This window comes from Corythoichthys intestinalis, chromosome 11 (genome assembly GCF_030265065.1).
Source record: "Corythoichthys intestinalis isolate RoL2023-P3 chromosome 11, ASM3026506v1, whole genome shotgun sequence".
Classification (NCBI taxonomy): domain Eukaryota; kingdom Metazoa; phylum Chordata; class Actinopteri; order Syngnathiformes; family Syngnathidae; genus Corythoichthys; species Corythoichthys intestinalis.
The window spans coordinates 23527494-23544231 of NC_080405.1; the positions used below are offsets into that span (position 1 = coordinate 23527494).

At 39.9% G+C, this 16738-nt stretch overlaps 1 protein-coding gene across 1 annotated transcript in view; it reads left to right on the forward strand.

The window, feature by feature from the left end:
- Positions 1-2603: 2603 nt before the first annotated feature.
- The window catches only part of LOC130924415 (short transient receptor potential channel 7-like), a 99793-nt gene continuing 85658 nt past the window's right edge, over positions 2604-16738 (forward strand). Inside the window, exons 1-2 of the mRNA XM_057850966.1 lie at positions 2604-3157; positions 12187-12949. Coding sequence (XP_057706949.1) covers positions 2688-3157; positions 12187-12949 — 1233 coding nt within the window. The 5' untranslated portion in view covers positions 2604-2687. The remainder of the gene's footprint in view (positions 3158-12186; positions 12950-16738) is intronic.

Sequence of the window (16738 nt, forward strand, 5' to 3'; positions counted from 1 at the left end):
GGCTTCTTCACTGCAGGACTGAGCCAGATCTCTAAATTGACATGCAGCGACAAAATGTCTCGGTGTGGACAACTGGATAATTGTTTACTGTATTTGGTGGATCATTTAGTCACAAGTACTAAAGCGTAGTTCAAGTCACAAAAAGAAGTCCTGTATGTGTTTATTCACAATGTAGACATAAGCATATCTGTGTCGCGGTAAAGTTAAAACTGAATGAGGGTCAGACTTACAAATTTAGGAGCTAAAATTTTACATTCTAGTAAAGTATTAACGCACTTTCACATTAGACCAAGAGGACCAGGGTCTAGTTGGAGAGTTACCTCGCAACAACACTTGCAAATGACTTGTTGAAAAGGTTCAGTATTCACACTGTGCCAACCGAACTTTCGAGTAGCATCATAGGGACGAAAGCCGCACTCATTGATTGGACAAATTTAGAAAAGGAAATACTTCCCTCCAGGGAGGGGAGGAAGCGTGGAGCGTCACAGACGCTGCACGTAATGTCGCATAAGCAGACCGAGACCCATGATTTTTGGAAATCAGTGTTTTTTTTTTCCTGACAAAATGTTTGAAGCAACTCTTTAATCTTTAGCGTTGGTCTTCCTTTTTGTAGATGGTAATCCAGTTTTGAAGACTTTGGTTAGATAAAATGTTTTCTCTAAGTGGTTGTCATTTAAAGCAGCAACTGATAGCAGCTAGCTCCCAGGGAGGCAAAAGTACAGTCAGCTTCAGTCAGCGCATTTTTTTTTGCAGTTTTTTGTTTTTGTTTTGTTTTATTTAAATTCAATCAGGAATATTATTCAAGTATATAAGGTCACTTTCGCAATGTACAATATACATGGCAAGGCACTCTGGTCTTCTATGGTTTCAATTGGATTTCCACTTCAGTCCATTATGGACCGATGAATCACACCATGCGAGGTGTGACTTTGTGATAAGTCTTAAGGGGAGTGTAGGCTTCTATCTATTTTACAATCCTGGGGTTTTGGAAGGTGTTGTGCGTTCTCATCTATTTTCCCCTTTTATTCGACAAGAAGGCTGTTGTAGGGGACCCAATAACACTTTTTTGTCAGTGTCTTGCGACTGTTTGTACGACAGTCTTGTTCGAAGTGTGAGAGAACACCAAACATTGCACATACGTTCCAACTTGCTGTCAAACTGAGTCAAAGGTAGACCTAAGTTTGCAAATCTTTAAAACAGACTTTTGGTTTTATTCAACAAAACAAAATCTATTCTTTAAAAAAAAAAAAAAAAAAAAAAAAAAAAAAAAAAAATATATATATATATATATATATATATATATATATATATATATATATATATATATATATATATATATATAAAAGATGATGATATTGAACTTTTGATCGTTTCGATAACTTGTGCTTAGCAAATCGTGATATCGATCCAAATCAATTAACTTTTATACCCCTACAATGTGTATTCTGAAACAGACACATTCCCATTACCAACCTCCTCAACTCCGTTTGGGAGGGACTACGCCATTTAAAATTAGGCTCACTTGCCCACTGTCTTACATCCATAAGCGGGGATTAAGGGGAGGGGGGGGCATAGCCGCCCCCTGGTAGCCGAAATTGTCATTGTATGTAATTGACTTTCTTATACATTAATTTAAAATTAAGACTTAGCCTGTAAAATGTTGCCTATAAAAGTTGTAAAGCAATAAAACAAACAACAAAAATGAATGAAATGGATCCAAATTAATTTTCGAACAGATCATGTGACGAGCACCTTTGCTTAGCCAAAACCACTTGAGAAAAAAAGAAACAAAATAGATATACGTAGTTTATTTCTAACCTAAGCTTTCAAAAGCGACAACTACTGAGCAAGAACCAAAGTTTGAAGGTGTGAACCAAGAAATGCCGGAGAGCACCGCCAAAATGGTGAGCGGAGTTTCAGTTTGTCCACTAAGGACGCTAATTGTACAACAGAGCCAAAACTGGGGTAACCATATTCAAGGGTGTGAGTGACTGGAAAAACTTGGCATAAAACTGGATATCTCCGCGGAACGCAAAAATTGGCGTCTACTTGTCCACAGAAAAACACGCGTGCTCACACTCGCACGAACACGCGCACACACATAACTGGGATGCCTGTATTTACAAGTATGGGCTAAGCTACTAACCTAGCATATATCGTGTAAGTTAATTTTATTGCTGACCCTGCGTTTCGGGGACAGCAACATGTTTTGCCAACCCTGCCACAAAAGTCAAACCCCGCCTTGCTCACTTCACATACCTATCATGTGTTTGTAAAAGAAATATATAAATTCAACAAATCAAGAACATTTATTGGATTAAAAAAAAAAAAAAAAAACTATAAGCAGACAATATAATATAAAATAAATAATTGTATTAATTCTCTTTCGGTGTTGTTGTTGACTCTTCAAGATTGCTCCCCCTAACCACAATAAATTATATGGACAACGACCGCAACAGATGTCACTTTTGATTAGTGTCTTCCATTTTAGAAAGGGCTGGTTCCTCGTGCGCGCGCTGAGCGCGCGTGCGCATTGACGTAAAGAGAGCTGGACTCCACGTTACCGCGCAGCTAGGATGAAACTTGTCAGGATGAAACTTTACCACGGGGAGCGCAATGTCCGTCACATAAAGTAAGATTGTCTTGGGGTGGAAAAAAACACTTATTCAGTGCCCACAACTCTGTCAATGTCTGACGACGGAGAGCTCGAAGGCGACGGCCGCGAGAAAGAGCGTCGCTCCAAGTCTCCTTCTCCGTCTTTGTGTCTCCCACAAGGATCACCTTCCTGTCGGCGGCCCCCGGATCTCTTTTCCTCGGCCTCTCCGCTCCTAGAAGACACGGACCCCCCGTACCTGGCTTCACCGGAGTGTCTTCACTCGTCACCGGATAACCGAGAGCCCCACGACTCCCCTCACCTCACGCCGTCAAAGTTCCGCAACCACGCGGGGGACTCTCCGAGCCAGTACGGGCATCTCGACGTGGTGTGCGAGCACTACGACCAGCAGCTGCCCCACTGGAAGGGACGCGGCCCCGGGAGCGACGGGAGCCTTCAGCACCGCGGACAGAGATCCCACAGAGCCCAAGAGTCATCGGAATATGGGAACCACCACGCCAATGAGCACATGAACACCGAGCTCAACTCCGACTCCCGGCAATCGTGAGTTTTTTTTTTTAATTAACTTGTATTTTTGTTGTTGTTGGGGGGTGATCAAAAGATTGCATGTTAAATGTCGTTAGACGTCATTCTGGAATTGGATGTCAATTTAAGAACCAATATTCTTTAAATAATGACCTTAAATGATTTTAATCTTTTCAAGAAAAAAGTATATCACTGAACAATAATGTAATTCAACTCTCAATGTACTTTTTATGAGTTGTTTTATTTCTTATTGTTGGCGCTTGACCCTATACTCAGATATCTGGAAAGCATTTTGAGTGTATTTGTAGTTAAATAAAGACTGGAAAATTTTATCGAATACTTATTTATTGTCACGGTTGACCACATCGTTTTCATAGTTCGGTATATGTGTACACATCAATGTACACATTTATTTCAGAAAAACTCGCCTGTTCACATCTGTTCCTAACAATTTAGTTTTTTGGGGGGTGTTGAGGGCTGCAAATTATTGTTAATAATATATTTTTGCTATGAGTCTCTTCCCAAATATTTGGGCGCATAGTATGTATAGTATATTTGTGTTTTTAAACTATTAATGTGGGTGACTTTAATCACCTGGGAGAGTTGAATCATAGTCAGGCTCGAACCCTATACTTAGGGAATGGCATGGCTAGAATTACAGTGTTGCAAAGCAATGCTAATGTCAGACAATTTTTAGAGTAAGTGTGTTATGCTAACTAATCAAAAGGAAACTCGGTTACTGGTCAAAATAAAACGACAAAATCTACACATTATAAAGAAACAGGCATTTAAAAAAAAAAAAAAAAATCATAATGAGCAGAAAGGCATTGAGAACAATTGTTTCACATATCAGCCGCACAGTTCTCAGATTTTAGGTTCTCCAGGTAATAGGATGTCCTCCCACTGCCCAAAAACATGCATGTTAACTTGCCAAGTTAATTGAATACTAGTTTTACAATAGATGTGTTTATTTATCAATTCCAACCTTGGATTTATTGTTGACCACTTGAGGGTCTACCCCACCTCTCGCCTCTAGTCAGCACAAGACATCAGATCCAGCCTCTTGACCCCAATGAGGTTAAACAATTAAAAAAATATATATGATATAGCTGCAAAAATGGAGATTCTTTTTTCTACCTGAATGTCTCTCTGACATTTTCAACTGTCTATGGAAAATAAACAGGACTTATACCAAAGTGATTGAAGTGAATGATTTGCACAATTCAAATAGTTCATGACAACAACAAACTTAATCAATACTCCCAACGTGTCAATAGAATTATCATATGTAAGTCTTCCTAATGTTGTCATAGCAATTTGATCAACTGTCCCAGAAGGAGCTCTAAAAGGTAGAAGTCAAGCAATAAAGATCTCTGGTGCTCCATTGATGATTATGTACACTAGTAATTCCATCAATAGAATGGAGCTTCTTGAATCAAAAGTACTTATCCAACCTGCTGCACTGGTTGACCCTCATTTGAACAGCACAAGTCTCTCTTAAGTGGGCCACTTTGCCTTTTTGGATTGACTGCTATTTGTTTTCCTCAAATATTGTGTTGTACTCTCTGAGCTTTTCCTTTTCCCCTATTAACCGGCAAGAACAATGTGTTCACGTTATGCAACTATATTAGTTCAACTGAATTAGTGTCTGGAAAATGTGTTATTTTTCCAATCCAGAATTTGTCACCTTCACATTTAAAAACTCAAATGCTTGATTCATTCAACCACCTGACTGCTTAGGCTGCAGTCAACAGGAATTGTTTCAATTCTCCTATATGCTGAACCCATTCACTGTGAAAATTAACAATTGGATGAGTACAGTGCATATGTGATAGGTGAGAAGTGTGCACAATGCAAGGAGTAATGTGACTTGAATGGTGATTGCATAATCATGGTGCCCTGGCGACTCAGGCAGGACAATCAGATATTAAGAGTGGCAGGTCATACTGCTGGCTCTTTGATCTGGTCGGGCCTGCAGCTTTGATACACCAATGTTGAGCTTGAAAGGGCTTGAAAGACGCTCAGGATGCTCAAAATGAGTAGACTGGGTGAACATGTCTGTTTCCCATTACCAGTGAAACATGATGAGCAACGTGGCTTTGATCCGTCAAATGAGCTGTTAGTGCATGCAAGTGTGCTGTTCACCTCCTTCACAGTCTAGATTAAAAAAAAAAAAAAATCATCCTTGATTGCACCTGTTTATTTTTAGTCCTAATAAAAATTGGCTAATCTTTTCAGTCGTTCAGTTTGGTAGAATTGCTGGATTGTTAGAGTGAAAGAAAAGCCAAGAGAAACGGGTGGTTTCATAACCTTACCATTTCATGTAAGAAACAATTTTACGAAATTGCCTTTTTTTCTTTGCTCATTTGAAATACAGTCTTGTTTAAATAGAATTACTCTAAGCTCTCTAACTCCATCTTTTTATACCTAAATTTGAACTCTATAACAATGGATGATATAAAAAGTCTTCACACCCTGTTTGAATGCCAGGTTTTCGTGTTAAAATGAAAACAAGATAAATCCCGCTTAACAAAAAAAAAAAAAAATCCACAATAAATATGACCTATACCTACACAACAAAATAGAAAACTAAAATATTTTCAAGAAGGGATGCAAAAATACACATCCGAAATAACATAGATGCTCAAGTGTGCAAAACCTCTTCTAAATGAAACGTGACTGTATTCAGAATTCGGCAATGTCATTCAAATAAAGACTAGTGCTGCTTGATTTTGACAAAAAAAAAAAAAACTAATTGCAATTTTCCTGACAAATATTGCAGGTGCTATTCTATATGCGATTTTTACCTTTCATACTTTTAAATGAAGAAAACCAGAATTTTGAAAGAAAGAACTCATTGCTTCTACAACAGTGTTACATGGATTATGTTGACAAACATGAAAACGTGACTGGTGATGGCTCCAGTGTAACACGATGACATGCATGGGATGTGGCTTAATGCAGTTCTACACTCCTGATGCTTTACAGAATCACAGAAGATCATGCGAACTACAAAAACAAATGTGTACTTTTATTACTCAGTTTTCTTTACAGATCTGCAACACAGTTGAAGTCGACGAATGGTGAAATCACGTTTGATCGCAGGCAGTTTTTGTTTCACATTCCTCTCGCTTCTGTCTAAAAAAACTGCATTTTTAAACAAAAGTGTGGTTATATAGTGATAGTGAAAATACAGTTTATAAATCGGAATACAAATCATAACTTACGTTTCCCTATTTTATCAAACCAAACAGCATGAAACAATGAAAAAAAACTCTCATTCATGGTTGCAACATCGGCGGCTTTTGCAGAGCTGTGAGCCCACACTAATAATACAAACTATTGTAGAGGAGCACCCAGAGAGAGCAGACTCCCGCCTAAACAGCCAAATTCAAAGCATCGTCATATTTGGTAGATGCCCCAAAATGTCACTCTTGAGTTAAATAGGCTAATATGATATAAAGATATTGCAAAATTCCTTTTCTTTCCTATATGACCTTTGCCCTCATTACCCCAGTTTCATTTCATATTACAAACATTCTGTATATTGCAAGTTTGATAATTATCCCTTTATTTGTTCTTGAGTTATTTTAAACACAAACAAACAGACAGACAGAACCGAATACACAACCTCTTTCTTCCTTAGGTTTTACATACAGGTGAAAGTAATGAATATAAAATAATGCTTAAACAACACTGAAATGCACAATACTGATCGTGAGATGCCTACGAACACTGCGCACACCACATCGTCAGGTGTTTTGAAGTTTGATTCAGTAATTCATAAAAAAAGCTTGATCTAAATTATGAGTGTGTCTGTGGACACTTTTGAAACCATAATGTTTATTTTTTACCTCCTTGATAATATGACAACGCACTATTGAAGTGAGTTGTACAGGAATATTCACAAATTGAATGGTAGCTTTTGAAAGGATTTATCTCAGTCTCATTTTTATACCACAATTGGTTGTCATTTGAACATGCGTGTGCTAATCTTTAATATCAGCTGTATTTATTTCTCACCTGCTAGAATTCTGAAGGAACAAGGTGTTTATGGAGACAATTTAGACAATGTACCATCAGATTGGTGTGGCATTAGTTTACTGTTTACCTGTACCTGGAATGTAACCAACCACTGGTAGGAAATGGACAGCTTGCAATGAGCAAAATCAATCTATCTCACCACTGCGCACATCCTGGACCCAGGAGGGACATGCATTGATTAAAGGACAAATTAAATGTCCAACTGCACTTCACGGTACATCAACTAGAACCTCAAGTCCTGGCACCTGGCTATAGACTATGTTTTGCAATTCCTGCTTTAATGGATCAACAGGATCCATAACTAGTTCCACTGTCTGATATGCCACAATAAAATATCAAATGATCCAAAAGGAGTTGTAGCAGGAAATTGTTTTGAAAATACAACTGAAATAGTCATATTTTATAAAGATTCATCACAAGATGGATGATGGATTGCCTACAATGAAGAGAAAAAAGTTTCAATTGTTATTTATATACTTAGTTGTCAACAAAAAATAACATTCTGGATGATTTATAATGTTTCCAAGTGCAACTGAATGAAAACAAACGCAGGCTGAGTAATCTTCTCGAGGGTCGCAGATGTTATCCACAGTATGTCACCTGGTTGCTCAAAACTGCTGATAACGCAGTAGCAAAAACGCACCATTTGAACACATTATATTGATCTATTTTGCAGCACACGCACATGTGTCAAAACGTTCTTTGTTACTCTCATTGTAAGTCAAATTCAGATCTGAATTACAAAAAGTCAAGAAGAAGAAATGAAAATATGATGGAACCTAACAATAAGGCAAGGCAAGAATAATTTTCTCAAGTGTAGGCATATGCTAGAATACAATCATTTACTGTATACAGTAGCTACTTGTAGATGTAATTTGTCATTCAAGCACTTTTAATTGTAGTCATATACAGTAAATCTATGAGAGAGTGAAATTAACCGCGGTATAATCCAAGATTTATCACTGTGAATAAAACACAGACACTAATACACTGTCAATAACAACATATTGATTTTCACACTTCCAGATTGTTTGAAAGTCCAAAAAGAATTAAAAAATGGCATCATTTTGCACCTGTTGTTTGTAACCTTTATGACATTGGCTCACCTCGTCCTGCTTCAAAAGAATAGAAACTAAACAGGTGAGCATGTGTCCCTCACACACGAGTTGGGAATGTCCATCTAAACTGACAATATTAATAAACAGCTGAACAAGCCCGCATTATCTGTAACTTGAACATACCACATAGTTTCCATGGAGCACAACTCCCTTTCGATCGTACCACAGAGTTCATTACCTGCTTGCAAGTGTGCAGGCTCCTTTCCATGGTGTCATTTCAAAGCGGGAATGGCATGGCTCTTTTGTACCACCATCCTTTGAACATTTTTCCATTTCATTCCTTACAGGAGCTACTCTCATATTCTTATGGTGTCTTGTAAAGTTGGACCATTTATCAACTAGCCAAATGAAAATTTCTTTTGACATTATCTACTATATGTCTAAGTTTTTGGCTATAGCACAATGAGCACATTGACATGAGACTTTTTGGGGAGTGAGTTTGCCACAAGAAAATAGCTTTTTTTTTTTTTTTTTTTTTTTTTTTATGGCAAAGGTTGATGAATAAAAGAGAAATATAAAATAAATATAATGTTTAGTATAAATTCGATAGAGATAAACATACAGTACAGTGCCAAAGGTTTGGAGACACCTTATTCGTGTGTTTTCTTTATTCTCATGACTATTTACATTGTAATTTCTCACTGAAGGTTATAAAGCTATGAATGAACCCGTGTGGAATTATGTACTTAGGAAAAAAGGTGAAATAATCAAAAACATGTATAACATCTTCAATATTTCAAATAATCTTCAAAGTAGCCACTGTTTGCCTGATTACCGTACTTTTTTGCACACTCTTGCAATTTTCTTTATGAGTTTCAAGAGGGAGTCACCTAAAATGTTTTTTGACTTCACATGTATGTCTTTTCAGGGTTAATTTGTGGATTTTATTGCTTTATCATTGGGGTTAGGACCTTCTTTTGTGTTGCATTGAATGAGGTGTGTCCAAACCTTTAGCCTGGATTGTAGAAAACATTTTTTTTTCATTTCTTTTTTAAATTTCCTTTTAAAAATATTTTCATTTATTGAAAAGAAATATTAACATCATGCCTCCCTGGAGAGGTGTCCGGGCATGTCCCACCGGCAGTAGGCCCCAGGGATGACGCAAGACACGCTGGAGAGACCATGTCTCTCGGCTGGCTTGAGAAAGCCTTGGGATTCTGCCGGAGGAACCGGTTAAAGTGGCTGGTCCCCCCAGCGACCTGACCCCAGATTAAGCGGTAGATAATGGATGGATGGACTTTGTGTGTGGGCATAGACTTTATAATGTATTGACGGGAAACGGGGCGCAGGGCCGATAAATAGGGGGCCTGCATTGTATGTGAGGCTGTCAAAGCTGACCAAGTGGAATCACAGATAAAGAGCTTTTCTTGTTGAAAATTCTTGTGAATAAATGCTTTAATCCCCGAATTCTTTATTAATATGGACGTAAAACAGTCCCGGTTCTTGGTTGAAAGAAACAACAACAAAAACGTGCAGTTAGCATTTATTTTACGTAAATATGTCGAAGTACAATGCTAGTCTGTTAGTAAATGTAGCTAGCAGCCGCCTGATGTAAACAGAGCTTTTTTGGTGAAAATTTTTGTGAATAAATGCTTAAATCCTCGAATTCTTTATAGATATGGACGTAAAACAGTCTCGATTCTTGGTTAAAAGCAAAAAAAAAAAAAAACATACAGTTAGCATTTATTTTACGTAAATATTCCGAACTATGATGCCAATGCAGTAGCGGCTAATTTCTCCCAGTGATTTTCTTCACAACGTTTCAAAATGCATGCATGGTACGAAAAATATAATAATTACCTTGAGTCCTCCAACAAATCACTCCTGAGACAATCCTTCCTGTTTGTATGCGGTACAGCTTTTGTACTTTTTCAATAGAAATCCGGCGTTAGATAGCTGTGTGCGTGTGTTTGTGAATAGCTCCTGTCGATGTAGGCGGCCCCCTACTTGAATGTGAGGCGCAGTGCATGACTGATCTGTGCCGTCAATACATTAAGAAGTCAGTGGTGTGGGAGTGCGTGTGTGTGTACATTGAACGTATAGACTAGCTACTAATATGTTGGTGCTATCTTCAGCTATATGTACTGTATTTCCGGTTAACACCATTTGGGGGCCTGTTGACCAGTGAAAGAGGGGGACGGGGGTGGGGGTGTCTATAAGCTAAGTGATTGACAGGGGTAGAGTGTACACAAATCAGTTCTGTGATCTAGAACCCAGTAATTGTGTGAATCCTTTGTGAGTGTAAGCCTGTTGGCGACCGACCCTACCCCGCCCCATCGCCAATCCCGGCACCGGGACCCCCCCACCCGAGTGCACCCTAACACATCTCGCCGCACGAATATTAATTTGAAACTCCAAGAACTAGCATAGAAAATCCAATTTTCCCTTTTCCCCCAAACAACGCTGGGCCATTCTGCTAGTATTTAAATAATCTTGTAGGAAAAACATAGTCAGCAGTTACATAATAGTGTGTAGCTATTAATGATAGCCTAATGCTCTAAATAGTTTTCTCATATTAGCGATATTGAATTAGCAACTTGCCACAGGCCAAATTACCTGGAGATAGGTTACATCACCATAGCCGGTCATTCATTTGTTATTATCATTGTTTGTTTAATATAAAACCATAAAACATCCCTCTCACCCCTTGTGAGGTGGTGTCTGATTCATCCTCAAGCTCGGGTCCTCTACCAGAGGCCTGGGAGTTTGAGGGTTCTGCGCGGTATCTTAGCTGTTCCTAGGACTGGACTCTTCTTGACTGAGGCTTCAGTTGTTGTTCTGGGATCTACTGGAGCCATTCTCCCATTTTGGGGGTTCCTGTCCCGAGTGCTCCCTTTACCACAAGAACCACGCATCCCTCCACCTGCTGTTTCAGCCCATGGTATTTCTCCACCTTCTCGTGTTCCTCTTCCTGATGTTGGCATCAGCTGGTTTTGCCACATCTCACTGTCACTCTCTTCTGCTCTTTGTCCACCACCAAAATGTCCAGTCGGTTAGCCTGGAGCTGTTTGTCAGTCTAGAAGCTGAAGTCCCACAGAACCTTGGCCTTGTTGTTTTCATCCACCCTCTGTAGCGTGACACATAGGGATCTGGGCACCTGTATTTCATACTGGTTACAGACGTTCCTGTTTATTATAAACACCACTTGATTGTGCCTTTCCATGTATGCTGATCCATCTACCATCTTTCACCCTACTACGATATGTTAGACTGTCTCCAGAGCATTTTTGCACAGCCTGCACCTCGGGTCTGATCTACTCTGATAGATCTTGGCCTCTATGGCCCTTGTACCTAGGGCCTGTTCTTGTGCAGCCATGATTTGAGCCTTTGTGCTGTCTGTCAGTCCAGCGTACTCCAGCCACTGGTAGGATTTCGTGATGTCAACCACTTCTTCAACTTGTGGTTGAAGTTGGTGGTTGTACAACTAAGCAACTTCGAAGAGGGTGGTAGGAACCATGCCACATAAAGATACTCCAAAAGTGCTGCCTGCTTTACAGCATATGTCACTTGCGCATTTCCCCATTTGTTGCATTGTCATATGATATTGTTTAGCTTCAAATAGATTCATTACCTTATCGCTATTTGTTCTTCACACAGCCACTGGATACACAAATGTAGTTCAGTCCGACTGCAGGCGACCGGGAGATCAGAACTTTACGACACTTGCTCAGGTCCTCATGGGAAATGTGGTCAGCCGTTAGGCAAAACACAACGGCTTTTGTCCATTGCCATTGCCAAAATCACAGAAAACTGAAAGTTATTAAGTTTTGTTTTGAATCGTGAAGTATGGTGCATTTAATGATACTACTTCCTTGTATTGTTGCCTTGCTATTTTGAAGCTATAATACCTTGAATGTTCCTCATCATTTCCCTCTATTTCTACAGGGTGGAGGTGATGCACCGTCGCCACACCACACTGAGGGAGAAGGGGCGTCGCCAAGCAGTCCGGGGCCCAGCCTACATGTTCAATGAGCGCGGTTCAGCTCTCACTGCAGAAGAGGAACGATTTTTAGATGCTGCAGAGTATGGGAATATTCCTGTAGTACGTAAAATGTTAGAAGATTCCAAAACTCTCAACTTTAATTGTGTGGACTACATGGGCCAGAATGCATTGCAGCTGGCTGTAGGAAATGAGCATCTGGAGGTAACTGAGCTGCTCCTGAAAAAGGATGGCTTGGCAAGGATTGGAGACGGCCTCCTTCTGGCTATTTCCAAGGGTTACGTTCGTATCGTCGAAGCCATCCTTGGACACCATGCCTTCGGTGGGGGTCTCCGTTTGGCTCTGAGTCCCCTAGAGCAGGAGATGCGTGATGACGACTTCTACGCTTATGACGAGGATGGGACACGCTTTTCGCATGATGTCACACCCATTATTCTGGCTGCTCACTGCCAAGAGTACGAGATAGTCCATATTCTTTTGACCAAAGGGGCTCGCATTGAGAGACCTCATGACTACTTCTGCAAGTGCTTAGAGTGTGTGGAAAAACAGAAAAAAGACTCATTCAGCCATTCACGCTCAAGGATGAATGCTTACAAGGGTCTGGCAAGTGCAGCTTATCTGTCACTCAGCAGTGAAGATCCAGTATTGACCGCCCTGGAGCTCAGCAACGAACTGGCTAGACTGGCCAACATTGAGACAGAGTTTAAGGTAATTTACAGTCATTTAATTTAGATTAGTCTAATCTAAGACTTCTAGCTTTATGATAATGTGCTTGTTGCACACTAGGTTTTCAGTGTAACATTGTCATCCTGAAAGGGAATCCACTCTTCTCAAGGTTTTTTTTATTTTTCCTTAAATGAGTTATTGAGGTTTTCCTTGCCCTGATGGAGCATTAGATCAGGGGATGGATGTTTTCAAAAATATGTCCTCGTTTCTGTTTTTCGTATTTTTATGTAAATAGTTAGCCTTGATCGAATGTCTTGACCTTCCCGAATAAACCTAGCTATTGATACAATAAAAATAAGGCATTAGATAAAAATCTTCATTACATTATAGCAGTTTACAAAAAAAAAAGTGACTGTAATATACTGGCAACTGCGGTTGCCAGAATTATCCTGTTGAAAAAAACAGGGAAAACAACAAACTATAATGAAAATAGCTATATAGTCAGGGGTGCACATAATTTTTTTGCCCAGGTTCTCAGAGGAGGACCTGGAGATGTGACTTGGTCCTCATTGAGCTTGAGAGCCAACCCGCCTGATGCGATAAATTTATGACAAGCTTTACTTAGAGCCAATTAACTTTAATTAATTATATTAACAATTAATGCTAGATTAACATCAACTGGCACAACAAAATTGCCATTACTTTGAAATGTAAAGAAATAAAAAGCACCAATTCAAAATAAAGGGCATTATGCGGCTCCCACATTAACTCCAAGCCTTTTTAAAAGTGGGATGTCCTCCTCATAAGACCTTATTGAACGTGCATGTTTAGCTTTGTAAAATGCGAGCAAAAACACGTTTGTCAGTGCATGTCGCTGTTCATTACCTTTATTCCGCCACTTGTCCATAGGGCGAGCGGGGTCCTGTTTAACATCGATAGTTTGCTTAATTGCCACATGCTCTCTGTTTCTTTCGTGCTTTTCAAAGTTTGGATGGCTGAAATTCTTTGACCCTACATAAAATGCGCTGCTCTTATCGGCGACATTGGGATTCTCACAGCACATTTTGTACCGCATTTCCGTGCGAGCATCATTTGCTTCTAGCCATGGTACCTCCTAATTTTCAGCAAAAGTCCTTTTTTTCGGTAGCTCCGGTGACGTCTCTGTCGTCTGTCTGTCTTTTGACGGGGGTGGGGGAACACGGAAGTAATTACTCAGTGTGGCCTGCCTCTTTGACATTTTGAGAAGTTATTTTCTCGTGTCCGCCGCAAATACGGTGGTCAGCCATCGGTACGCAAAAGCATATGGAAGTCGTTGAGGGCCAGCGCGTTTGTCTACGTCCGGTATGCATGCGCGCATGCGGACCACTTATGTGCACCCCTGTATATAGTATTGTATACAGTGGGGCAAATAAGTATTTAGTCAACCACCAATTGTGCAAGCTCTCCTACTAAAGATTAGACAGGCCTGTAATTGTCAGCATGGGTAAACGTCAACCATGAGAGACATAATGTGAAAAAAAAAAAAAAAACAGAAAATCACACTGTTTGATTTTTAAAGAATTTATTTCCAAATTAGAGTGGAAAATTAGTATTTGGTTACCTACAAACAAGCAAGATTTCTGTCTGTCAAAGAGGTCTAACTTCTTCTAACGAGGTCTAACGAGGCTCCACTCGTTACCTGTAATAATGATACCTGGTTTAACTCATTATCGGTATAAAAGACACCTGTCCACAACTTCAGTCAGTCACACTCCAAACTCCACCATGGCCAAGACCAAAGAGCTGTCGAAGGACACCAGAGACAAAATTGTAGACCTGCACCAGGCTGGGAAGACTGAATCTGCAATAGGTAAAACGCTTGGTGTAAAGAAATCAACTGGGGGAGCAATTATTAGAAAATGGAAGACATACAAGACCACTGATAATCTCCCTCGATCTGGGGCTCCATGCAAGATCTCACCACGTGGCGTCAAAATGATAACAAGAACGGTGAGCAAAAATCCCTGAACCACACAGGGGGACCTCGTGAATAACCTACAGAGAGCTGGGACCACAGTAAAAAAGGCTACTATCATTAACACAATGCGCCGCCAGGGACTCAAATCCTGCACTGCCAGACGTGTCCCCCTGCTGAAGCCAGTACACATCCAGGCCCGTCTGCAGTTCGCTAAAGAGCATTTGGATGATCCAGAAGAGAACTGGGAGAATGTGTTATGGTCAGATGAAACCAAAATAGAACTTTTTGGTAGAAACACAGGTTGTCATGTTTGGAGGAGAAAGAATACTGAATAGCATCCAAAGAACACCATACCCACTGTGAAGCATGGGGGTGGAAATATCATGCTTTGGGGCTGTTTTTCTGCAAAGGGACCAGGACAACTGATCTGTGTAAAGGAAAGAATGAATGGGGCCATGTATCGAGAGATTTTGAGTGAAAATCTCCTTCCATCAGCAAGGGCATTGAAGATGAGACGTAGATGGGTCTTTCGGCATGACAATGATCCCAAACACACAGCCAGGGCAACAAAGGAGTGGCTTCGTAAGAAGCATTTCAATGTCCTGGAGTGGCCTAGCCAGTCTCCAGATCTTAACCCCATAGAAAATCTGTGGAGGGAGTTGAAAGTCCGTGTTGCCCAACGACAGCCCCAAAACATCACTGCTCTAGAGGAGATCTGGATAGAGGAATGGGCCAAAATACCAGCAACAGTGTGTGAAAAGCTTGTGAAGAGTTACAGAAAACGTTTGGCCTCCGTTATTGCCAGCAAAGGGTACATAACGAAGTATTGAGATGAACTTTTGGTATTGACCAAATACTTATTTTCCACCATGATTTGCAAATAAATTCTTTGAAAATCAAACAATGTGATTTTCTGTTTTTTTTTTCCTTCACATTCTGTCTCTCATGGTTGAGGTTTACCCATGTTGACAATTACAGGCTCTCTAATATATTTTCAAGTGAGAGAACTTGCACAATTAGTGGTTGACTAAATACTTATTTGCCCCACTGTATTTCTGTAATGTATAACTTTCACTTTACATTAAATGACGGCGATAAGTACATATATGTAGTCGCGGTGACGTCACAGTGCTCCAGTTCTTGTTTTCTCCATACTCCAATCCAAACTGTCACTGTGGCAGTTATGTGTGCTGACTACTGAGCAAATAGCACAGTCTAACTGCCAGCACACTGTTGTGAGCTGTCAGGGAGTCATGTTTTTCAAACCTTCTGAATGCATAGTAGTTCCTCCTACTGGTCTGTAATGGCGTCTATTCAAGACTGGAGAGACATTATGTTACCACTATCATGTAGGGATGTCCCGATGCGGATTTTTTTTACTTCCGATCCGATTATTTTCCAAGATATGTTTTGCCAATACTGATCCAATGCTAATCCGATGCCGATCTGATACCTATATTTTCAGACCAGTAAAGATATGCAAAAAAAAAACAACAACATTTTTTCTATTAAACTGAGTTGTACTGGTACCTCCTCATGACACACATGATTACATGATTTACTATCATTACTTTTTAAAGAGCAGTCGTCTCACTCAGCGAACATATTTGCCTAGTTGATTGATTTACAGCAGCCGAAAAGCACGATCTTGTGACCAAAACCGACACTGGCCAATACTCCAAAAAATTGCCGTATCTGGTACCGATACAGAGTCTCAGATTGGGACATCAAGCCAGGTTACAGTATAAAAGGTAACAACATACAGTATATTTTCAGTTTAAATATTTCTACAAAAATCAACCATAAATTTTAGGGTTACCGTTCGAAGCACTATACCACAGGTGTCAAACCGATTCCAGAAAGGGCCTAGTGGA